At 42.7% G+C, this 24906-nt stretch overlaps 1 protein-coding gene across 6 annotated transcripts in view; it reads left to right on the forward strand.

Annotated features, from left to right (window-relative positions):
- Positions 1-2099: 2099 nt before the first annotated feature.
- Positions 2100-24906, forward strand: part of LOC121673232 (neuronal membrane glycoprotein M6-b) — a 44930-nt gene continuing 22123 nt past the window's right edge. The window contains exons 1-2 of one of the 6 annotated variants that reach the window (XM_042046371.1): positions 2100-2142; positions 7006-7086. In XM_042046371.1, coding sequence (XP_041902305.1) covers positions 2115-2142; positions 7006-7086 — 109 coding nt within the window. In that variant the 5' untranslated portion in view covers positions 2100-2114. Of the gene's footprint in view, positions 2143-7005; positions 7087-14401; positions 14708-22018; positions 22139-24906 lie in introns of those variants that run through there. The other 5 variants (XM_042046369.1, XM_042046370.1, XM_042046367.1 and 2 more) reach the window with 5 other exon arrangements.

Genomic DNA, 24906 nt, shown 5'->3' on the forward strand with positions numbered 1-24906 from the left:
GTGAAGTACCTCAGCAAACACAAAGTTTATATACTTAGTTTTTCAACACTGTGTTGTGTGCATGTTTCCAAGCAAAAACATGCTTTCCCCTTTAATCTCATTCACTTACATATACATCAACTATTCCGTATAACAAAGTGGTTAAATTCAGGCTGAAATGTGGTCCAAAGGAGAAATGGAGGCAGAAACTCCTGTAACTCTTACTGTAGAGGAGTAGAAATTCTTTCCCTGTGTCTCTAAACTTAGGGCTTACATGAGCACTGAGAAGCATTATTTTTGAAAAGAAAACGGTGATTCGTGAGATAGAAATTACAAATATTTGAAGATGTAAATGGCTGATTTTTAGTCTTCCTTCTCCATTGCAGTTCTGAGTATCTGCTGAGCTTTAGGTGTGCAATCTCTTTTTTTCTGTGGGACTGCACAGGGCTTATTTACAGAGCATATCCATAACAGTGCTTAGACTTGCAGGGGTGGAAAGTAGAGCCCACTCTGTATTGGTAGTATGTATTTTGTGTCCTGAAGGAAAAATCTTAGACAATATTTATGAGAACGGATCAGCACAACACTGTCAGATGATTCAAGCTGTGGAAAAATTACATTTCACTTCTGTAGAGCATCCCACATACTTAGTTGCTACATCTTGGCTTAGTTGGGATATATTTTTTTTATATATATATACACACACACATATATATAAATTTTTTTCTCTTTGATCTATTTAAAAGAGAGATGAAATTCTGTCGACATCTGTGGTGATGTTACATTGCAGATAGAGCATAGGTAGAAAGAAAGGAGGAGCGCGTCTTTTGGGGAGAAAAGTGTTTGTAAGTATCCAGGCCTGTGAGTGTTTCTGGGCTTCTTAGCTTCAGTGGTACAATTCTGTGAGGAAGCCTCTCTGTAGCAGAACACAGGTTATTTCTCCCCAGTTTGGGATAAGCTTGTACAGCATGTCTGGGACCATGAAGGATCCCTGTGGGAAACTTCAGGGCTGTAGAATCATGGACTCTGTCCAGGCAGTGCACTCCAACTAGGATGCATTGGATGACGTGGGGGAAGCATTTACTTCTCCTCTCACCCTGCTCTATGCCTACTTGCATCACTCTCCTGATCTTGGTCATGATGTAGCTGGTGGCCCAGATCTTCAGTATTTGGAATTCTCTGCTTTCCAACCTTGATCTGAAAGGAATTTTCTGTTTTCTGAATCCTGATCCTCTCTCCAAGGGAAACCTTGAAAGCCATGGTACTTTTTTTTTTAACATCTGTGTGTCTGAATGAGTTCTGGGACTCTTGCATTTGGAGCAGAAAATTTAGACTAGCAAATTTCTACCATTCCCTGAGAAGACTGAAAATCAGCTCTGCCTTGATACCTGCAGCAAGAATCCCCAAGTCAGGGCAGTGTTTAGAAAGTAGCAACAATAGTAATGATCCTCAAAATCAGTTTTGTTAGACTGAGTTAAAAGGACAGGAAAGGAAATGTGTGGAGCTTGTCCTGCTTCATAGCACATCAATCTCTTGTGTGAGTGCCAATAGTTTTGGGGTTTGTTTTTTTTTTTTTTTTTTCCATGAGATTAATATAGAAGGCCAGAAACTATTTCTGCCTACAGGAGCAGGCATAGTATATCCCGAGCATTCTCTGTGTCTTCCTCTTCTCACTGAATGCTGAAGCGTGAAGCATATTCTGAGATGTTTCTATGCTGTGCACTTGCACAGCAGAAAACAGCAGTAGGTGGGATATTGGAAAAGTTAATAGCACTTACTCAATGTGGAGCTGAGAAGATAGTTTTGTTTCAGTAAGATAGTGACTCATGATGCCAAAATAAATGTGATGAGGATGGTTTATTTTAGCTTAGATATCATACCTACCTGTTGCGGTCTGAGATAAAGCAAGTGAACCCTCAGTAAGCAGACCGTCAGAGTTCAATACCCTGTAGTGATCCAAGTTGTAAAAGCCTGCCTCATCACATGAGAACACAGAGCGCTCTTTCTGGGGCTCTCTGAAAGGAAGAGTGGTGTCTTTGTTGGCAGGGTGCTGCCCTGTGCCAGAACACCACAGCGGATGGCGGCATGTGCTCTGTATTCATCCTTGGTCTGAATCCAGTGAATCTGAAGAATAAATGAAATTTGAGAATATTTCCTCGATTGGTAAGTGCTGTGATCATGTCCCTTTGAGTGTCAGCAATGTGAAAGGCATTGGTTTACCCTGGTCTGAGTTTTTTCACTTCCTTTCTTCTTCACACCCCAAGATGCTGAAGAGAAATTGTGCAGGTGAGACATAGTATTTCTAAATAAGTGGAGGGCTTTTTTTCTCAGCTTTCTCTTTCCTTGATTTAAATTCAAAGTTATGACACTGTTTTACCTGAAGTTTCTTTTGATAGACATTCATCCCTAAGTAGCATAAAATCTCATTGCTGAGTTTACTGGACCTTTCTAGTGGTCAGATCTCTTACCACCTGTTGTGGGTTGACCCTGGCTAGACATTAGGTGCCCTCCTCAGCTGTGTAATGCAGAGAAAATGTAGCAAAAGTCTCATGGGTTGAGATAAGGAGAATTCTATGTGAATGGAGCTGAGATCTATTTTATTTCGTTTTCTGTTGTGGGATTTTATTCCAAAGGAGTCATCTCAGAAGGAGCACTTACAAAGTGAAGTTCTCATTCCAGTGTGAGTGAGAAAAACAGTCTCCATTTTGGTCTTTAATTCCTCTTTTCTCCTGCCTAGACTGCTTTGTTACTCTCACCCATCTGTTAATGACCTAATGAAGGCCTCTGAAGGGCCTCTTAAGTCCCTTCTCTTTTGCTTTGACATTAGACCTTCCTGTGCTAACATGTGGCAGCCTTGTCTACTACTTTGGTACCAAGTTGTGAAATGCCTCAGAGCATGGGAAAACACATGTCCAGCCCAGCCTTTAAAGGCAATGTTCATGTGGTGGTAGAGAAATACTGCCAAATAATGTGTAGTCCTCTCCAGCCGGATTCCTTTGAGCCCCTGAACAAACACACTAAAAGTGAACCTGTGGCTACTGGAAACTATGAAAAAGCTTTCCTGGGAGTCAAGTTGGCAGAGCTGGTGCATCAGAGAAGAGTGTGAGTCACTAGGGGTCAGACCCTCGGTCTGTAGATGCTCAGTGTTGCAGAGGACCTTGTGGTGAGAAGGGAGGGTCCCTGCCGGAGGGAGGAGGATGTCTACAGTCAGACCTCAGTCGCTGCTGCGCAGTTGCCATATGGACACTGTACTGTGCCAGGGCCAGGAGCTCTGTCATTGTGGTGGAAGTCAGTGAGTGAAATGCCTCTCCTGCCAGGTTGTGCAGATCTGCAGGGGCTGGCACTCTGCGGGAGGAAGCGTGGTGCTGCGTGGGCCGCTTGGCATGTGGCAGGGTGGAAGTGGATGGCTGAGAGCAAAGTGCTCGTGCACTGTTGAGTATCTTGAGCATTGCTGCAAAAGAAATCAAGGAGCAGTAATGGATCCTCATCCTCAGGAAAATTTTCTCAAACAGAACAGAAGAGTCTGAACAAAGCAGACATTTCTCCTACAAGACTCCTTCTGCAGGCTGCAACCCAGGCTTTTTTCTGAAGAGCTTTTATATCCACCTCACTTGCAAGCTGCCTGCCTGGGATCTCATTGGCATTCTGCTTTTCTGCTGTAATCTCTTGTTGTTAAGGAGTGTGATTTTTGTTCTTAGCTGTGCCGCATATAGAAGATTACATAAATACTGTGGAAATTTTGGGAGAGGGAAGAAGAAGAAAAAGAAGAAGAAGAACCAAACCCAAACCACCAAATCCTTCCTCTAAGAAGCATTTTGACTTTGTAATCTTATGCCTTCCTCTCAGAGAAAATTCTGTTTAATGTAGGAGGAAGGCAGACATGCCTCTTTACCAAGAAAGCCATAAACTGGCTCCCTAATGGTCCAACTGTGTTAATGAGCAATTATAGACAAACACACTGAGCTGAGGTAGATTCTTTCTCCTGGCAGCTGTTGCCCAAAGATGTTTTGATGCACGAGTGCTTTTTCCTCCTCTTCTGTCTGTGTTGAACTAATTTCCATCTCCTTCCTCTTGCCCTCTTTTTCTGGGCAAATAGAAATTCACTTTCTAGGTTGAAACCACTTCATAAAGGTTGTACTTCTGAGGTTCAGCTCTCCTGTTAAACCAAAGGATAATTCCAGGATGGGGGAAAGACGCTTTTTTTTTTTTTTTTTTTTTTTTTTTGCTTCTCCTTACAGCACAGTGGTTCCGTTTCTCATTTTCAAAACTGGTATTTTCAACAGTGTGCCCGGGGTACAGGGGTAAAACTGAGCTGAATACAGGACCCTTTCTACTGGGTTACTGTGAATGTGTTCGAGTTCGGAAATCCTCGATGACAGGGTCCGTGCAAGTGTTGACGGCAGCCACACAAGCTCTCTGGGGGGTGGACCCTGAGCTGCACTTCAGTGGAAGCAGCGCACAGACACCGTGTTCCTCTTTGCAGTATCGAAAGATAGTCTTTTTCTTCTAAAGTCTGAAACCGATCAAATAATAAGATTTTCTCAGTCGTGCTTCCTTCTTTACAGAAAGAGTGAAAATTTGTTAAATATGCTTGCAACTCGGGAGAGAGAGGGGAAATAAAACTTCAAACAGCGATGCTAAAAACAGCCTGGGCTGCTTTTGTTTGGACTTGCAAAACGCAGCAGCTTAATGCCTCCATTGTATGCAGGGGGAAATATGCTAATTCAAAGCACATTTCCCATCAGAAGCCCTTTCAGGCCTGTCATCGCTGAGATATGAAGGATGATAAAAGCGGGAGCAGGGGGAGGCCCGTGCTCTGGGAGCGCGGCTCCGGGCATTGTGCGCGGGGAGCGGCGCTGAATGGGGCTGACGAGCCCGGTCACCCGTGAAGGCCCGGGCCGGGCGGGTTCCCAGGGGCGCCGGCTGCCCTGGCCCCTGGGACCCCCCATCCCCGCCAGCCGGGGTCCTGGGGCGCTCCCCGGCAGCCACCGCGACGGGGCGGAGGGGCTGCTGCTGCCAGGGTGTGCGAGCTCCGGCCACCATCACCCATCCCGCAGCCCTGGAGCCCGGGGGTTCTCTCTGTGCAACACGGGCAGCTACTTTCTGTTCCCTAGAAGTGCAGTTTAAGCTGAAATAACAGATTTTCCGTGACAAGGCCTCCATCACTTCTTTTCCAAGCTGCTGATGCGTGCAGGGCAGTGGTGCTCACTGGCGGCGCCGCGCTGAGCTCCCTCTGTGAAGAGTCGCCTTCAGCTCGGGAAATGGGGGATGCTGCAACTGGCGTGACTTTTTTTCTTCTCAGTTATGCAACAGAAGGGAGTCTGTGAAATACTACTTAGTCTGTTGCCATATCTATATGATTGTATTTGAGGTTCAAATAAATACATTCATCAGTGTTTAGTATATATTAAAAATCTCTAAACACTAGAACACTAGTTGTTAAATACTGACTGATTTTTTTTCCTTCTCTCTTAAAGTTGTGAAAAGGTCTTTAAATGATGGGGTTTGTCTCAGGACCCTGTTGGTCCAGAACTAGGGAGATACTCAGGAATACATTTTCTGCTTTCCTTTATACATGTGTAAGTGTTGTTTTATTGTAGAGAATTTGGGATTGAGTGAACTTGATGATCTGATAACGTTGCTATGATATTTGCTTGGAAACAGTTTGAAATGGCAGTGAAAATTTAGTTATAGTTGTTTGTCTGGCTCTATAAATCTGCAGTGTACTAATGGCAAATTAAACTAAGAAAATGGGCTTTTGATTGCTTTTGCAATCTGGTCGTGTTCTGTCTGCAGTAGAAGTATCTGCTACACTCAAACACACAATTAGTTTCTGAGGACCATGGCTGGAATTAAGCATTTATAAGTACTTTTAAAGCTGTGGCTGGTCTTCAGTTTCTTCCCTGTACTAATAAACTTGTGAACAGGCAAGTTGGGCTGGGTGATTTTGGCTGGGCATGGCTTGGTCTTTTTCTGCAGCCTGTGGGCAAGTCTCTGAGCTGCAATGAGAGGAGCTCTGTCCCATGTTGAGCAACATGCCTCTGGTCACCTTCAGGACAGTGAGCATACACTTGATGTAGTAAAGTTTTTTTCCACTCAGAGTTCTTCTTACAGACCGAAGAAAGAACCTTAGCCAGAGCCTTGGGTGTTGTTTCTGCCTTGTGCTTTTCTCATTGTTTTAATTGTAGGGTTTGTTTTAATATATCCATCCCTTCTCCCTTTCTTAACTCCTTTCTTTTCCTCTCCAAATGGTGCAGAAAGGTGGAACAGATAACTACTTCAGGAATCAGTAGCAGTGATATATATATGGAAGAGGTGTCTGTAGTACTACTGAAATAAAAAATGCCTGGGGCATTTTCAATAACGAATGTCAGGGTCTCCAGAGGAAACATATAATGAGAATGCTTAGTGTTTACACTTGGGAAGCTCTGAGTGCAAGAGAAATGGTTACAAATGTGCTGAAAACCAGAGCAGAAATAAAATGGGATGGGAATGATACGAGGGACAGATGAAGAAAAGTAGATGCTAAATGAATTTCACTCTGAGTCATAACAGAGCGCAGAAATTATGCCTTTCAGCTGTTTAAAACAAGTGAATGTCATGTTTGGAAAGAAACAGAAATGGGGATATAACTAGGGATAGCTCAAAAGAGAGTCTGGGTGGTTTTCAGGCAGCAGGACTGGAGGCCATTTCAGAGACAGGGACCCTGCTCCTTCTGGAGAAGCTGCTCCTTCTGCGCTGACTGCAGCGGCACCCTGGCCTTTGTGCAAGCCCTCCTTTGTGCCAAGCCTCAAAACCTGCCGGGCCACAGAATGGCTCTTCTCTCGAAACATTGAAAGGCTCCAAGCTTGAGACACTTAGAAAATTAGGCGAGATAAAGTGTTGGAAATGTATACTCTAGGGAATAATCCTGCCCTGGCAAGGGATTTTACTTGACAGCCTATCTGGGAATCCAGGCTGAAAGCTGCTACTTTGTCCTTAACTCACCCTATAGCACTTTTGTCTAAGAGCTCACTTCGTATGCAGGATCACCCACTGCTGAGGTACGGCAAAAATCGAGGCGTGACATGATCCAGACGGAGCTCCAACCACACTCGTTGTTAGCAGGTTAAGTCATTCCCTGTTTATAAAGGTAGAGGGGTGGGGTTTTTTTTCTTAATTGTGCTGAACTCGTTGAGTGCACACTTAGCTTTTTATGGGCGCAAGTGAAAGACCTGTGAAACACTTGAGTGGCCGTTGTTTGTTGTTCACCGGCGGCGCTCTCAAAGGCTTTGCAAAGAGCAAAAGAACCACTACTTTAGACATGACTGGGATCCCAATCGCTGCAGCTGGAAAGAGGGGACTGGAAAAGCTAGACCGGAGAAGTTGCTTGGCACATATTTAGTTGATGAGTTAATTGGACACTCTCAACGTGGGACTTGTTAATGTCCTGCTGCTTTCCTAATGAGGATATCTGCTGTTGCAAAGAATACAATGATTAATTGGGGACCCTTTCGTTAGTGTCTTAACTGAGGATTTCATGACTAGTCTCTTATGTGTGAACAGAAACTATATTTGCAATTCAACAGGCTGTCCAGCACTGCATGACAGAACTAGTCCAGGATCTTTCCCAAAGTATAGTTTAATTACACTGGAATGGGAATTTTCTGTCTCAGGGAAACAGCTACAGTCATTGTGACTTACAGGGTGCTGAAGCTTCAAACAATGAATTTCAGTACCTCATACCAGTCATTATTTTGAAGCTTTCTTGTACGTCAACATTTTGACTGTTGGGTTAGGTGGGCATTTCAAAATGTTGACACACAACTGCCCAACAATCTATGAGTGGGTCTAGGAGCAATGTATGGCAGAGCCTCGGGCTGGTGGGGCCAGTTTTTCAGCCTAGGGTACTGAGGCAAACAGGTAATGGTGCTCACAAGGCATGGTTTAGCTCTATTGCAAACTCCAGTCTGATCTTGGGTAACTTGGTTCCTGGCCTTGAAACCTTGAGCTGGAGAAGTCTGTAGCAGTCTGTAGCACTGGGATGGTTCTGCCTTCGCTATCAAACTGAATACCTATTGCATGACTCTGTAAAGTAGTATGCATTCCTCACAGTGGTTCCAACGGTGCTCACATGGTTTACAGTTCAGTAAAAACATTTATATAATCGTATGCATTTTCTTCATGTACATATGAATATGCACACAGACGTGTTTTCTGCTTGTGTACATACACATATCTACATCTGTGGTTTGCGCATGGAATCCTGTGTGACATTCTAGGAGGATTCTTCATCCTTGTCCCTCCCCATGTGTAGCCCCAGTACACAGCACAGTGTGAGGTACCCTTCTATAATGAACACCCCTGGTTTCTTTTTGGGGAGCTGTAGGGTTTTGCACTTCTTTTTATTTTCCTGCTTTTTTCCACGCTTTGTGAAAAGACTGGACTGAAGCCAAGACTGAAGAACAAAACGAGCACTGAATAGATGAGATTGTAGGTGGGATGCTGAAGTCTATGCAAAGAGTAGGAGGGCAATTTTGAAAATCAGAACTGGATGTAAAGTTAAGAGAGGATTGTCTGATTAAATCTGACTTTGTGGAGCAAAAAGATAAGTTTGTGTCAAGGCTGAACTCAGTGACATTTATTTATAGATAGAGAAAAAAAATCAACAGGTAGCCCCTCAAGCTCTTGTGTTTTGAGATAAGGCAGCTGTATTAACAGGAGTATATTATAATGATACCTTTGCTGCCTTCTAAATTGCTGGCAGAAATAGCTCTTCTGCAAGTACAAGAGGCACTTCTACTTGAGTGCTGGCAAGTGCGACATAAATATCTAGGATGCTATTTCAGTATGTCCAAGTATTCAGAAGCTCTAGTTAGTTTTCTGAGATGGCAGTAGGCTTTGACAACAGTACTGGAGAAGCAGGTTCACAGCAGAAGTATGTTGGATTGCCTTCAAGGTGCAGAATTAAGGCAACAAAGACAAAAGACTTGAGCATATTATTTTCCTGCACTACAAGGCAGAGGCATGATAGCTGAGAATCTCCTCTCAGTTTTGACGGACAGAGGGAGCAAGAAAAGGTGGTTATGTGTGCCAAAATCAAAAACGTAGCCCTTAAAATTCTGGAGGAGCATTTGAAGTACTGTTGAAGGCTTCATGTACTAGTCATGTGTGAGGATCTTGCCACAGATGAAGAGAAAAATGAATGGATATTGGGTAACTCAAAGCCTTGTTTTGCTGCCTCATTGTAATGTTAAAGCATTTGAAACCGGACATGCAGTACACTTGTAGAAAACTATGCCATAAAATTGTGGACCTGGAGTAGAAGGTGAAGACAGCCATTGGAGCTGGAGCTCTGAACACTTGCCTAATGAAAGCTTTTTCTGGGGGAGATGCTAGGAAGCCTTGGCTTTCATTTTCTGTATTTCTGTGCTCTTTGTACTATAGTCTAAATGGCCTCTAGTTTGTCAGCGTATCTTTCTGGCTTGCCAAAACCATGGTGCTGCTTCAGGCAGCCTCACAGGAGAGGGATGCAAGAGGAGACGTTGCTTCCAGCTTAGTTTCAAATGTATCCTATTTTGTTGCCATTTGTATTGCCTTTCCTCAGAAGTCTTTGGCATGGTTGAGTTCCTGTATTTTGTCTGTCAAGAGTTATGAATTATTTTCCCCAGATTTTTTTTAATACAAGTTTCTTACACCCAGGAAAATGTTACTAAGGCCCTTAGATTAGATAAATAAAGTCCAGCGCTTTTTAAAATTACTTATTTCCTTCTGTGCTGTTGACTGCCTTTCATAAGCAGAAATGGAGCTCCCACCTGCTTAAGAACACATCAACATTTTCTTTCATTGTGACTTTCATTATAGTTCTCCAGGCTTTTTTTCTTTGGTAGACTTCACATCTCTGCAATCTGAGCTGTCTTTGAGACGAGAACTTGATGAGACCTAGCTACTGGAAAAGCCATGTAGAACCATCTATTCACTTGCTAAGGCTTTTTTTTTCTTTCTTTCTTTGTATTCCAACTGTATGTTAGCTATTGGTGTATGTTCTGGATCTGGGCTGTTTATTACCTTTGATTCTCAGCAGTGGCTGTAACTGCAGTGGTGCAGCTGGAAACAGGCAGGCTGGACAGAGACCTGTATGTAACCCAACAGCTGAGTGACATCTCCTTTGCCTGCTGCTTGCCACCAGGCATTTAGCTTGGCAGCAGTCACTGACATCTTCACAAGGCTTCGTTAAGGGAGTCACAGCACTGGCATCTTCACACTGTTAAGGTTTGCTTACCCTCCTGGACTTAGCTCCATTGGTTAACTCAGTGATTTTCTTTGGCTGCAGAGGTAACCACTATCCATGCTTAAGACTTTGTTTTTGCTCTTTCTTACAGAAATCTGAGCTTGAGACCCCTAAGTGCAGTGCAGACTCATGTCTGTGTTTTATGCTGTGGTATAAGTGCAGGGATTTCCCGCTGTTATTTGTTAATTAATTTGGATGTCATTTTCTTACTAACCTAGTATGTCTGAAAGAATGGACCCCAATTTTTTTTTTTTCAAGTACTTGCCTGATATATGACTGCTGCACAACTGAAAACTTGTTGTCATGCTTTGATTTTATCCACATGGAAAGTTTGCCTGCTTTTGCATAAGTATTTGGATTGGGTTTTATAAGCAAGTCTTTGGTAACTGGTTTAAAGCTGAACACAAGCAATTACATTGCACCAAGTGGCTTCACATGTATTTGTTCTTTCTCTTACATATTTAAAAAAAAAAGGTATTCTGCAAGTTGTCTTTAAAATTAGCTGTTTGGACTATATGTCAGTCTTGTTTGAGGGACAATCTCTGTATTTTAACTTCTGAGTCTTGGATCACATAGACAATCTGAAACTGCTCTTCAGCTATGTGAGAACACTCTTTATTACAGCTCTGTGAAGCCTTTGTAGAAATGGCAAGTGTGTATTCATCTCCTGAAAGCTTGTGAAGAATTTGCTGTAGCTTATGGTAGAGCTTCTCAGCCTTCAGGAATGTAAACTAGATTCAGTGACATTAAAGATAGATGTTCAAAAGGAACTGGCGCATGAACAGAATGGGGTTTTTAATATATTTTTTAACTTCTGCAGTTGTGCTATTTTAATTGACTGAGCAAAATGATTAAATGTGTGGTTTGGGTTTTGGGTTTTTTTTAAACCTAGATAAAATAGATTTAAGCCTTTTTTAAAAAACTACTTTGCAGTGAATGTGACTTGGTCTGTAGTGCCTTCACATACTTTCCTCTGCTGCTATTCATCCTGAGGTTTGGCAGTAGGCTCAGAGCTGTGCTTTAGCAGCAGAAACCCTTGCTGCTCAGCCCCTCTCCTCATTTCCACTTTTATCTTGTTCTGCAAATAAATTGCTGGGCTGAACTCTTCAAATGTAACTAGCTGCCTGCCCTGGTTGCTGGTTATCTAAATCAGTCTGGTCTGTACAAGCAGGTTTTTGCTGAATATCAGTCTTTAAAGATTTTTTTTCTTTTTTTTTTTTTTTTTAATTTTTGCTTTTGTGGTTTAATCTTTTGCTGTGTTGTCATAGGCATAAACTTGATGTCTCCCAGTCTCATCACATATTACAACAAAGATGTAAGGATGTATCTGTTTAAGGGAGGGAACATTGAATGAGACAACTTGCTGGCTGAGATTAATGCTTGAAGCACAAGATCATCACCCATGTTAGCACTGGAGGAAATCATACAGTTTGTTTTATCTGCTGTATTTACCAGTTATGGTGCAGAACTTTGAAAATCAAGAAATTACTTAGGATGATAAGTGCTTAAAACCTATCATACATAAATAGTAAGAAGGGAGGGGAGAGAACTTTACACTCATGTATCACTTGAAGCTTTCAGAGGATGATTTAGTAGGCAGAATTAATGCTTCTGAATAGTTGGCCTTGATGGTTTTTGAAGTCTTCAGTTCAAGTTCTTGTTAAGTTGATTCTGGTATTGTGCACTGATTTTTCTTTGCCTGTTTGGGAAAGGGGTTATCCTGGGAGTAGAGTCGAGGAAATAATCTCCCAGCCTGCTAGGTTTGGGTTTCTGAAACATCAGCTCTGAAGTCCTGAGCCTGCCTAACAAATTCTGCTCACCAGTAGGAAGGTGTGCAGCTGTTTGAAGGAGTAGGTCTCACCAGTAAAGAGGGGAGATCTACAATCATGGGTTTCCTCCAGGGACAGTCTGTAAGCAGAGGTATGTATTTTCTGTTTAAATAAAGGAAATTCCAAATTATGTGTGTATTTTCTGTGTATTTATACTGATAAGTGCATTGATATTACACCACTTGAATTAGGTTATGAACAGGCCTTTTGTAACTTAGGGTAGTCAGAAGGGAGGTTGCAACCTTTTTAAGTTTTAGACCTTCCAGTCTAAAAGCAAAGATGATTAAGAAAGAGAGATCTAGACTGTGGCAGAAGTACCAACTGCACAATGAGGCATTCCAAGAAGAGAATTTTATGTCAGAAGCAATCAACTGCTTTGACCAATGACTAAAATTTGTGTGACTTTCAGCAAGGAGGGTGTATTTGGTATGGATTTTCAGTCTTACTGATGTTTAATGGGGAAAAAAAACACTCTTTGTAGAACCTTTTCTTTGTATAATCATTTCACCAACAACTTTTAGTAATGATTAAAAGAATATAACGAACTCATCACCCACGCTTTCACCTTTCAGCTGATTCTTTCAGGGAGTGTGTTTGCAGTGCATGGTCTTGCTGGGGAAGGATTTCAATCTGTGTATGGATTGCTGTCTGAGCACTGGAGAGGAAGATTGGACAATATGCCTTGCCACCTGGGCTGAGGTCTCTGCTGTGGCTACTGATTTGATTACCTTCAGGAACCCAACCCCTTGCCCCATGTTGACTCCTGAGGATACTTCATGCCATCTACAAATTAGCTTCCTCCTGCTTATAGGGCGGTCTGCTGCAGTGGGAGTTCAACTGCAGACTCTTCCTGGACTCCAAGGAAACATTTTAGGCAAATGCTTGACATCAAGTTTTGATGCTGTGATACGAAACCTTAGGGTATGTCCAAGACCTCCTGGCAGCTGTGCTGAAGCCTGAAGTCTGAGCAATAATGCCCCAAGCAAAATAACAGCTGTGTTAGCTGTGGTGAGAGAAGAGGGTTTGTGCACTAATTTCTTAAAGAAGGGAACTTTCTCTAATGGTTGGGTCTGAGGGCTTTTGTGCTTTTCACTAGGCATCTAGAAATAAAAATGCACAGCAAAATTGTGGGTGTAGTAACTTCAACCAGAAGAGACTAAATTGCAGCTACAAATCATTGGACTGCTTCCCTCTTCCCACTCTCCTGTTTGAATCTGTTCTAGGGAACATGCAGGGTGTAGGTTTTAACATCCCCAGCATTTGCTGAATCTACTGGGCGTCCTTGCGGGCTGCAGAACTGGCTGCAGTGGCTGGACCACAAAGGCCATTACTCCCTGCTTGCTCCACAGTCCTACACACACAAAGGGGTGCCTTTGGGCACTTGTGCCCTGTGTGGTGTGTTGCACTGTGAGGCATTGAGACAAGCAAAGTGACAGGCAAGGTTAATTAGCCTCAGTACAGCCTTAAATGTGTCAGTTGTCCCGGATTTTGGGAGGGGAACAATACCCCTATGTGGTGTTGCCCTGCTCTGTGGCTCCCCAGCACAGGAGCGGGCTGGGGACACCTAAAGTCACCTCAGGCAGTGCAACGTTGGCATGTCTTGGGTTTGTTGCTCCCAAGTACAGCTTATTTGATCACACTGCAGTCTGTCTGGATTTAGGGGAGTGATCAAACATGCTGAACAGCAACTCTGTGCTCACTCCCAAGCATGGCTTTAGGGCTCTAGTGGCAGACCTCCTTTTAAAGCCCAAGTTGTGTTGTCTTAAACATTTTATCCTTTAAAGTGTTGCACGTGCATTTTAGGTCGCTTGAGCTTGCTTCCTGTCTCCTTGCTTGGATTTTTTTTTTTTTCCATTGTGCTTTCGAGTCAAAGAATTTAAATTTCCATGTACATACATATATGCCCACTGTTGCTTGTATGCTTCTCTCACAGCCTTTTGCCGTGGGTGAGCGGAACTCTCGGCAAAGAAAGCAAACAGAGAGAACAGACCCATCACCCCCCACCCCTTGAAAGAGCAGAGGGCATGTGGAATAAATCAAAATGCAAAGCATAATAACAAGGTCCCATGGGAAAGGGAGCCTTGTGATTGTGTGCCGGCGTGCACTCCCCTTAGAGACGGCGGCCGGGGGGCTCCTTTCTTTCTCACTTGCATCTCCCCTCCCGATGCCACCAATCCATTCACTGCCCGCAGAATCGATTAACATTTGTTGGGAGACGGGGAAAGAGGGGAAGAGCGGAGGGCAGGAGGAAGGGGGCGCGAGCGGGTGATGCTGGTCCCCACGGTGTGGCAAGCCGAGCCTCAGGATGGCTATTTTATAGCTGGGGACCGTGGTGACGTATAGCTGAGCGAGCTGGCACAGCTTCTCGTGGACCAGTCAGAGGAGCGAAATTGAAGCTGACAAGACTTTTCTGGCATTTTGGAAAAGACTGTAATCTACTGTAGGGGAGAACAGAGCCGCTCAATCACCGCCGCTGTAAATAGGAGACGGAAGGGAGTGAGAAAGGAGGCGAAGAGAAAAAGTGCTTGCTGGGGGGGGGGGGGGGGGGCGGCATTTTTGGTGGATGGTATGAAGCCAGCCATGGAAACTGCAGCGGAGGAAAATGCAGAACAAAGCCAAGAGAAAAAAGGTACCCAGGGGTCTAACAATAGCCTGTTTAAATCTTTTCATTCAGGGGGCTTAAAGAGGTTTAGGCCAGTTTTGTCACTTTTTCAAATAGCTCTTAAACAATCATTACTGCATCTTCGGGCTTTCAGCCGTCCTTTCCTGCATGGCTTGACAACAAATTAATAGAGCATCAACCTTTCTGTCTGTGTCTGTATTTGCTCTGAATCTGTCCTAACCCTACCCGAAATGATGCTTGCTAAAGAAGTCTTGTTATTGCTGCATCTTTGACAGATTTTGGTTAATTTGGTTTACAGAGGTAGCGTGTGTCTGTGTGGTTGTTGTTTTCAGAGCCGTAATCTGGTGTTTTCATCGGGACTAGCCATGTAGCAAGGCTTTGCAATGCAGTGTGGGAGACCTAGGTTATAGCAACCTATAATACATTATAATGTCACACAACCGTCGTGTAGTGAGCTTGATGCCAAATACTACTCTTATTTTTAAAATTCCTTTTCTATGGTGTCATCTGGCAAATTGCACTTTAGTAGAGATCTGCCTGCACTATGATAAGGGGGAACAATGCAGTGAGTTTTGCAACATTAGATTTCAGGATGCGTTAATCACTGAGAATTGCTGCTTAATGGAGAGAACAATTCCATGGTAATGGTTCTGTGGTAGGGAGATGGCAATGCAGAAAGAGAGGTGCTTCAGCCATCCCAGCTTCACAGGTGATTCTGGTTGGTTTGGAGTGCTGAACTTCAGATCGTAAATTCAACCAGCAAGGGATATTTTGTTTCTGTGTCGTATAATTTATGTCAAATAGCCGTTCCTCTTCAGTGTAGTAGACTACAGTAACAAAATTTTTTAAATTTCCTCTCTTTTTACTTGAGTCATATTTTTTAACCTGTTGTGTATCATTTATAAGCAATCTGAGTATCTCATCTGGTATCTCATAGGCTTAAGCAGATGATAAACAACTAATGCATTTCCCCAAGCAGAATTCTTTCATCGATTGTTAAGCAGTTCAGATATAAACATGATAAATCCTGGTACTGTCCAGTAACAGATTTTGTTTTCCTACTTTGAATCTGACTTCTGCTACACACTTCATATAAAATGAGCTTCAGTTTCAAGTAAATGAAATTTGTCAAGTGATTAGACACAGTACTACACAATCCCTTAGGGATTTCACAAAAGGAGGTCCACTGATGAGAGATTAAACTCTGAAAGCCATTAGTGTATGTGGACAATAACCCACCTTACTGCAGATTTTGAGTAATTAATGTACAAAATGTCCTGGATAGATTGACTATAAAACCACCTTGAACTGATCATTCTTCAAAAATTACAGCAATTCTTTCTCCTGATTGACAAGCTCCTTTTAAACCGATGGAATTCATGTTACAATAAATACTAAAGAAAGTTATTTGTATGCATTAGCAGCTGTGCAAAACAAAATGTGTTGCTGAGTGTGTTTATGATGAGTTTATGGCTTCCCTTTTGTTTTGGCAAGGATGAAAGCACAACATGTAGAACAGTAAATCTGCTTCCAAGTCAAGGTGGTTGATCTGTTGCTTTCATCGAATGCAAGCAAGGGAGCCTCCTATCCCAATGTTACCACCATTTCCTAGGTTTTCTATGATAATGTTATGCTTTGGATCTGTTACACAGGTGTATGTATGTAACACTTGTAGGCTTTGTTCTTGCCGGTCCTCTGATTCCTGAAAGTAACACATGGTCTCTCACATTATGCTCTGTATATTCACTTAAATTCTCAATATGCTTCACATCAAATAAAGTGCAGAAAGCTGAAACAGTCCTAATTTTTATAGTAAAACAAATAGACCAGATTCCCTTATAAAGTTACTGCTGTGAAGTGGTCATGGAGGAGTCGTATTTGGTTTTGAGGGGCAGATTTTCCAAAGTGCTAAATCTGTCGAGACCAGTTGGGTTTTCAGATGGGCTCAGCAGGCATCAGGTACTTCTCAAATGTCAGAATGTTTCAAAAGGGCTCTTTTACCAGCAGCTCCCAGGGAGGAAAATGGGCTTTTTCTCTGTGTAAAGAAACCTGCAGGGAAATGCTGCTGCTTCATTTTGGGGTATAAAACAGAAGATGACTCCTCCGTTTAGTCTGGACCAGAACTCTTGTTATGCCTCACATGCTTGCCAGCCTTGCAACATTTACTTCTCCCTCTAGGATCCCACCTGGACTTGGTAATGGCCATCCTTTATGAGATGCCCTAGATCCAGTGATTTCAAGGCAACTGCCACAGCTTGAAGCAGTTGAAGTGCTATCACAGGGTCTTTTAACTCTTTCTTCTAGAAATTAATTGCAAAGCCTAAGGAGATAAACCATCATCTGGAGGGGTTTGGGAGATGCTGCAATTGCTAAGTCTGAGCAAGGGAAGATGATGAGCATTCTGCTTTGGGTATTCAAGTTCACACCCTGTATGCTTTTCACTGCCAGGTTCTGGGGAAAGTATCTGCATTTAACTAATAGCAAATCATACTTTTAAGCTAAGAGGTTTTTTCCCTTTACCAGAATTTTAAACTGCATGTTTCTGGGGTGTGTTTTCAATGCAAGGACCTTCTTGATGTACTGCAGTTTTGTGGAATAAACACTTGGAGGAAGCTGGGCTAGGACTACATGCTGTCTGTGTACCGGGCTGCCGGTACTTGGGAGAACACTGGAGAGCAATGCTTCCAGAGCACTTGGCATGAGCAGTGAGGTCTGTTTTCAGTTTGAGCACCTGAAGCAGTCGTATGTGAGCGGTGGTGTCACACAGGTATTGGTTTGTGTTTCCCATCTCTGTGGCAGATGTGGACAGCCAGCTATTTTGGACTGCAGTGTAGCTGAGACAATTTGCACAAGCTAATGTGCTTTATGAATAATTACTGGGTTATAAATTAAAATGATTGAAAATTATTTAGATTCTTAAAGTTTGCTAAACTGTATAGAATTCCCCTTCTATCTTTTAACTATTTTCATGATTCAGGCAGTGATACTACGCAGCTGATGGATTCCGTGTTTATCTGACATTTGTTTCTCTGCGCCCAGATGAGTGGCTGCTGCCCCAGTTTTTTTAATTGGAATTGGAACAACCCCCATGTTGATGGAGATAAGAAATAAGTCAGCTTTATACTGTGTACCAGCAGCCCTTATCAGAGGAGAACACCATGAAAGCTGAAGCAAAATGTTTAACAGATACTTTGCAGGGCTGCAGGACAGATTGGATGCATTTTAAAGATGAAGGTTTAAAAATTATTACAAATGACAGGGTTTATCTTGCAGGCATTAAATTAAATCAAAATGTGAGGACTGGGCAGGCAGATTTACTGAGGTGGAATAAATAAGAAAAGCGAAATGCCGTTTTGCATCAGCAGTGAAGGATATAGATCCTGATACACATTAACAGAGACAAGAAGTTTCCCTTTTCACTTAACTGTGAGAAATACTACCAAGTTGCAAAATTAATAAAAAAGAAAAAGAAGAAAAAAAAGAAAATAAACCCCAACTGTGGATGACCATGGTGAATTCACCAATTACACATGGGATAGAAGAAAACCATGATACCAGAGTGTAGTTTCTCTATATGAATACATATGATGTTCAAATTGCCTATGCTGTGCTGAGGAATAATGGAGACCAATTTGAGCAGTTGTACTAAAGGTCCCTTTTAATTGGCTCTTCCCTGCTTATGTGCTCTTGATAAAAGAAGATCTCGTGCTCAGTAATAGCTGTGAGCTTTATTATTCTCATGGTATATGAAGCCATGTTTCAGCTTTTAAGCTCTAAATAGATAAGCATATACTAGTCAAAATATAAAGAAAATACTTTTCTTTTCTTACACTATTACACCCAGTTGTACAGTTGTTGCACTTTACAGCTTTATTTAAACACGTGAGAAAGGAATGGATTGTCGTGCAGTCTATTTCACTTTTAGGAAAGTTATTTTTACACAGTGAGCTTATGACATTTTGATACATCACAGATGTATTTTTCATTACAACAAATTGAAAAAAAAAAGGGTTTTTTTAAAATATGTATTATGATCATCAACCAAAATTTCTAAGGTACCCACTTAATGGTAGACTCACACAGTGGTATCAGAGCTGTCAAGCCATTCAAAGATTTTTAGTATGCTGCATATTTTTCCCCATTTCAAGCAGTTGATTAGTGTTTCAGATCCACTGACAACAATAACTGCTCTAAGTCCCTGAAGAATACAACTGTAGGAAGAGAGGTCCAGCCCAGGGAGAATCTGGGACACGCGATATTCTGGGGATAATAATTTGGCAGGCTTAGTGATTTAGGTTTTAATGAATAGGATTTGGTTTCTAAATAGGAGGGGGTTGAAAAATACTCGGAGAATGTACTCCTACTGATCTGAACAACCTCGTGAAAGCAAAAAACCTAGACATATGTGCCATGGGATATGGTAACGGGGGGTGGGGGAAACCCAGATGGCACTGTATGTGCACAGTGGATTTTGCAGCAGGAGCAAAGAGGCTAAAGAGGGAAGCAAAGAGGGGGGAAGGTCTCCTTCAGTTACTCTGACCCTTCCCCATTTTCTGGCCAGCCTTCCTCCTTGTCCAGTATTCATCACCAGACCATCAATGACGAAACAACATCCTCTCTTTGCTCCCATGGACTGCTTCATCAGCTGAGACAGATAAATGTCAAAACTGTCTGTTTCCTCTAAAACCTTATTATAAAGGCAGTGAGCATGAGGATGTTGAGCCCTGTGAATTTTTATTACAGGCGTGCAAGATGATTCATCGCAATGCATATTGAACACCATGGTCGCCATCCGTGTGCCTGCGTGGTGTGGCATGAAAACATTGTCAGTTCTGTAGCTGGTGTGTCTGTGCAGGATTGAGGACAACCTGGTTCCAACAGGAGGCCTCGAGCCATGGGAGCTTGGCTGTGGGTGAAGGGTATTGTAACCTAGACCAGGGAATGCAATTAATGCAGTTAGTTCCTCAAAAAGCAAAAGGTAAAGAAGCCCTTTAAGCCTGTTTCCTTCCCAACTATTCGGGGTACAGAGTTAAATTCCAGTGGGTACAGACTGTGTGCAGTAGTTGTTATGCCACTGAAGCCCAGGGAGCTTTTGACTGGGTGTTGATTTTACATGAGTGGGCCTGGGTGGGTCCCAGCAAAGTCACCCAGAGATTCTCTTCATCTTCAGAGGTCGTGCCGGGCATGCATTAAGGGCTACCAAATAGCCATTGCTAAGTGTCTCTGCAGAGCAGTGGGAAAACTGAGATTCCTTATGGAGTTTGAACTGCCTCCTAATGAAAGGAGCCCTGTTACTGCAAAACCAGAAACTGCTAATTAAAGAAACCAACTCCATAGAATATTTTCATTTACAGAAATGATGCTACAAAGTCTACATGCTGTCTCTGTGTTTCAGGGTTTGATATTTGTACCACAGCAGACAGGTGACTTCACCAGTGTTCCCCCAGGCTAAGGGAGAAAAGGAGCTGCCTGCTCTGCTGCTCTGAACAAGTGCTTTTTGTGGCCACTGCAGGAGAAATCTCAAACTGTGGGTTCAAGCTAGTAAGATAAAATCTTGATGTCAAAAGTTTGGTTTAGATGCTGCTGCAGTGCAAATGAAGAATTCTTTTCTTTTTGGAAGTCTTTGCAGCTGGTTAATTTTTTTTTTTTTTTTTTTTTTAAAGTCTGAATCTTTTACCTGTGTCCAGTAAGTAGCTTCAAAAAGGCAGGGCGCAGACATTGGGGAGGCAGAGGAGAGGAGGTATGCAGTGCTAGCGAAGAATTTTCATTTCCATTTTATATCCAATTCAATTATTATGGCATTCCTTGTGATCTCACAAGCAGGATTGTTCCTCTCTGAGCAGAAGATGATATCATCCTGAGAGTGTGCAGTCATTTTGGACCAGTATTTTCAACACATTTTGCATTTTGTTATGCTCATAAGATGTGGAACTTGTCTTTCCTAAGACAAGTAAGAGGAAGAGTAAGCCATGCAACACGAAATAATGTCTTCTGTGGAAGGTTTACTGACATCTGCTTGCTGGTTTGTGTGTGAGATTCAGAGAGGGGAAAATTACTAAGCCACAAAGTATCCTTTAGAGAGCTATTGATACTAAATTTATGTACAAAACCTAAAAGACTCTTTCAGTATTGGAGTTCATTTGCTGATAAAGAAGATGAACAAATTCTTGGTTTAAATCTCTAGATCCAACATTTGGATTCAAGGCCAAGATTTTTTTTGTCCTCTTGACATATGCAAATACGGCTGTGCCAAGCTCCTCACTGCACAAACAGCAAAACCACATGAGAGAGGGACCAGGTCCAGGACCTTCTGAGCCCCTCAAAGGCTAGAAATTTATGGCATTTCTACTTCTCCTACCCCCTGAAATTTGTCTCTAATCTGGTCTACAGTAGATAGGGTTTTCATCCCCACAACTTTCACTTTCTCCAGGTGCCCAAACACTGCTGAATTGGATTTGCTTCAGCCAGAAATGATGGTTGCTTTCTCATTTAGCCACTGCAGAGGGGGACCCTGGTGCATTTGGAATAAAAGCTGTCTCACCCTGACAGCTTTGACAAGGCTATAGGGGTACCAATGGGGGACATGTAGGCTCAAAAGTGCTTTGATGCTGTTTCCCCAGTGGTCTCTTTCAGGGGCACAGAAACCCTGTGCCAATGAGTGTGCAAAGAGTGTGTGAGTGGGTGAGGTGAGTTACCGCATGTGGAGTCTTGTTGCTGGGCTTCCTCTGAAAAGACAAGGAGAAGCAGGACTGCTCTTCTTGGTCATGAACCTGGGACAAATAGTTTTTAACACACTTGGTCCAGATTTTTGGATGTGAGCAGAGCCTATGTGAAATAAAGCCCACAAACTTTTATTTTTTTAATATAAGAAAGTATCAGAGCAAACCTTTGTGTTTGCCCTACCTAGACATAAAGCAATAACCTTTTTCTTTGACAGCATTAGAGTATTTTTTAAAAACAGGTAATGTGATTTTCTATGACTTTACATTCCTTTACTTCTGGAGCAGAGCTTTTTGTCATGGACAAAGAGAGGGAGACGTTAGAGTGGGTGGGGGTAAGGAATAGAAAGCCCTTCCCTATGTGTTTTAACTCAAATCCTAGGTGGACTTTCAGCTATTCAACCTTTCTTAACACTTGTGTGAGCATTTCCCTGTTGATCATCCCTCCTAATCTCTCCCTTAGTCTGTAAGGTTATGTTGTATCAGTTATGAAACTACAGTGTGTTTTTTTGGGCTCTTGTTTTTAAAGTTAAATGACTGAAAGTACTGAACTAAAACTTGCTGGTGACACTGACTTTTTACCACCTAAAATTGGCAGTGATCACCAGACCAGAAATGGAAATTGGCAGGTACCACTGGATGTACAGGAGTTCAAGGCCACACCGGTACCATCATGTGCCAGCATTGAGAGGCAATATTAGTCCTTTGGGGATTCAAGGTAAATAAAGGGCTGGGTGAAAGGGAAATAAAGAGATCAGAAATGGTAGTAGCATAAACTTAATGCTTTGTAGTAGTCCTAACAATTTAAGATAAACATTCCTCTGTTTTTCTTGTTTTGTCTGTTAAGGCTGTAAGGAGTCTACTTCTTTTGTATGAATACTTGACATGAATTTGAATTTCATTGTTAATGCTTGAAAGACGAAAATGGGTAGTGAGGGACAGCTTCCTTTTAACTGTGCTCCCAATTGCTTCAAAACTGTTTACGGATGAGATGAAATAATATGGGGGTTTATGTGGATGAATCTATCAGACTCATCAGCCACAAATGCAGAAATGACACTAAAGCAGTGACAGTACATCTGACTTACTGGTATCCTACAATGTGCTTCCTAGAGATCATTCTGTGGTTTGGTTTGCAATTTTCCCTTGTTAGAAGCACTAAGTGTGTATGTCAGGGTCTAAAGGAGGATTTCAGGTGAGGCTGTAAAAATGGTTTGGTGATCCTACATGCCTGTCCTTTTGATGTCCAGCTTGAGACCTCAAGAAGATCCTATATAGTTTTCCTGAAGCTTTATTTTAAGGGTCTGTGGGGGAATTGAGTTTTGAAGCATCTCAGAAAGGCACCTGAAATCAAGCCTATGATTGATCACATTGGAAAATTCCAGTCTGACTGATGGATGGCACAGCAAGGGATATATATGCTCAGAGCCAGCCTTTGCAGCTAGCTCTATCCAGAATCCTCTTCTCTTTATGGAGCTGATTGACTGAAGCCTGCTTGACAGCTTGTTTGCTGAAGATGCCTGCCTCCGCATCAGACTTTAATAGCAATGCAGGGAGATATTCACCAAAGCTTGCTGCCTCATCCTTCCCCTTTCCATTATATTTTCATACTCTTATGCTTTAGGATTCAAATATTTACGTATTTCAAATGGCCTTTTTTCCCCCCAAATACTTAGGTCACAAATTATGATCTCTGTCTTCAGTATCAATAGTAATTTTTACCATATTTTATGATAAGTTGCCTGGGTGACAGGTTTGGGGCTGCCAGAAGACATTTCCAAACTTCACGTTTAGTGCACATGGGATATTTTACACACAAAAGAAATGCTTCGGGAAGGAGTGGTAGATTATGAATGCTGCCTGCCTGGGCTGTGAAGGACATGGAAGGAGCAGGCTAGGCCCTGGTTATCAGGGTCTTGGGCCCCTTCAGCTGTCCCCAGTGATGAGACATGTCCATATGTGCTGGCACAGATGAGCCAGGACACGGAGATGCGCAGCCTTCTGTTACAGCAGCTGGGAGTCTGGCACCTAAAATGGTGCTAGAAACCCTTGTTTAGGCAACTGAACCCTTTTCAGTCTGCCTTGGGAGTCTTTCTGAGCTAACATGTAGGTAAATGTGCCTGTCATGGAGGAGTTGAGGATGAAAGAGTTCTTGTTGATGGGGTAAAAAAAACCCCACTGCCAGCGCCCAGAAATGCCAGTTCAAGGGAAGATATTTTAAATGGCTGCACTTGAAGAAATTAAAAGTTTTTTAGGCAGCAATTAAATCTCTCTGAACAGGTCTTGAGTAAAACCAACCTGCCAGTGATGGATTAGCCACTGTGAAAATGCTGGTCTTTGCTCCTGTCACTTAGATTGGAGGGAAAATGTCACTTCAGTCCCAACACAAATCCCTGCTATAAGATGCCTCCCCTCAGCACTGGCCTACAGCTCCCCACTGCCGGGTGGGACTGGCTGCTGTGCTGAAATACCCTCTGCTGCTTTGACAAGACACGTGATTTCTTGGGTGCCTTTGTCTCCTCCGTCAGTGTCCAAATGGACCTCACTATGAGGGCACCTCTGTGGCAGTCCTCGTGGCATCCACCTCTTCTCCCAGCGTCTCCATGTACAACATGATCTCACTTCCCTAATTTAAGCTTGAATTCAGCACTTGAGCAACAAGGGAAGAGTCAGTGTGGGAGATTCACTGCAGTGCTGGAGCCAAGACATCCCCGAACACCTGCAAGCTTAATGAGCCTTTCAAAATGCTAAAACAATTTTTTCCCCAGAAAGCAAAGTACCATCTTTTCTCTAGAAAGAGAAACTTTGCAATAGTTGTTTGACATGAGCTTAGCTGTAGGCACTATTCCAGGTTGGGTGGGTGTTGTTTGCTTTATGGGAATATTTTTTTTTTTTTTTTCCCCCTGAAACTTGCTTCCCCAGATGCTGGGAGGTGTTTCAGCTGCTCTCTGAGCACATAAGGGCATGTGAATGTGGAGTATCTCATTGAAACAGCCTTACTGCTCCTTTGCTGAAACAAGCTCAAGTTTTGGGAATGATGTGGTGAGGATTCAGCTGGGGAAATACCTGCACGAAAGCTGTTGCAGGGCAAAGGACTTCTGCAGTTACAGTTCAGGTTTCTTATTACTCCTCTTGTTCCATAGTTGCGTAAATGTCTGGGAAGATCTTTGCATCTTCAGTTATCTCTTAAATTGAGAATTTGCCTTCTGAATCTGAGATCTGCCATGCTGGAATACGCACACCCCCACACCCAGACACACACACTGGTTTTGGCCCTCAGCTCTAGGGAGAGAGAGGTTGTGTTTCTCGTTTGCTTCTTTATAGTTTAGGGAGGAGTCAACTGGGGAAGCGGTCGATAGCGGTGGCTGAAATCCAGTGTGGCAAAAGTCTTGCTCTTCTGCTGAGTGCTGAAGGCTGGTGGAGGGTGAGGTGAGTTACAGCTGGCAGAAAGGTGGAGCTAAGAGTTTCAACTCCAGTCTTCCAGGT

The sequence above is a fragment of the Corvus kubaryi genome, unplaced genomic scaffold (genome assembly GCF_017639235.1).
Source record: "Corvus kubaryi isolate FWS band 111438036 unplaced genomic scaffold, C.kubaryi_AGA036_p1.0 65287, whole genome shotgun sequence".
NCBI classification, from domain to species: domain Eukaryota; kingdom Metazoa; phylum Chordata; class Aves; order Passeriformes; family Corvidae; genus Corvus; species Corvus kubaryi.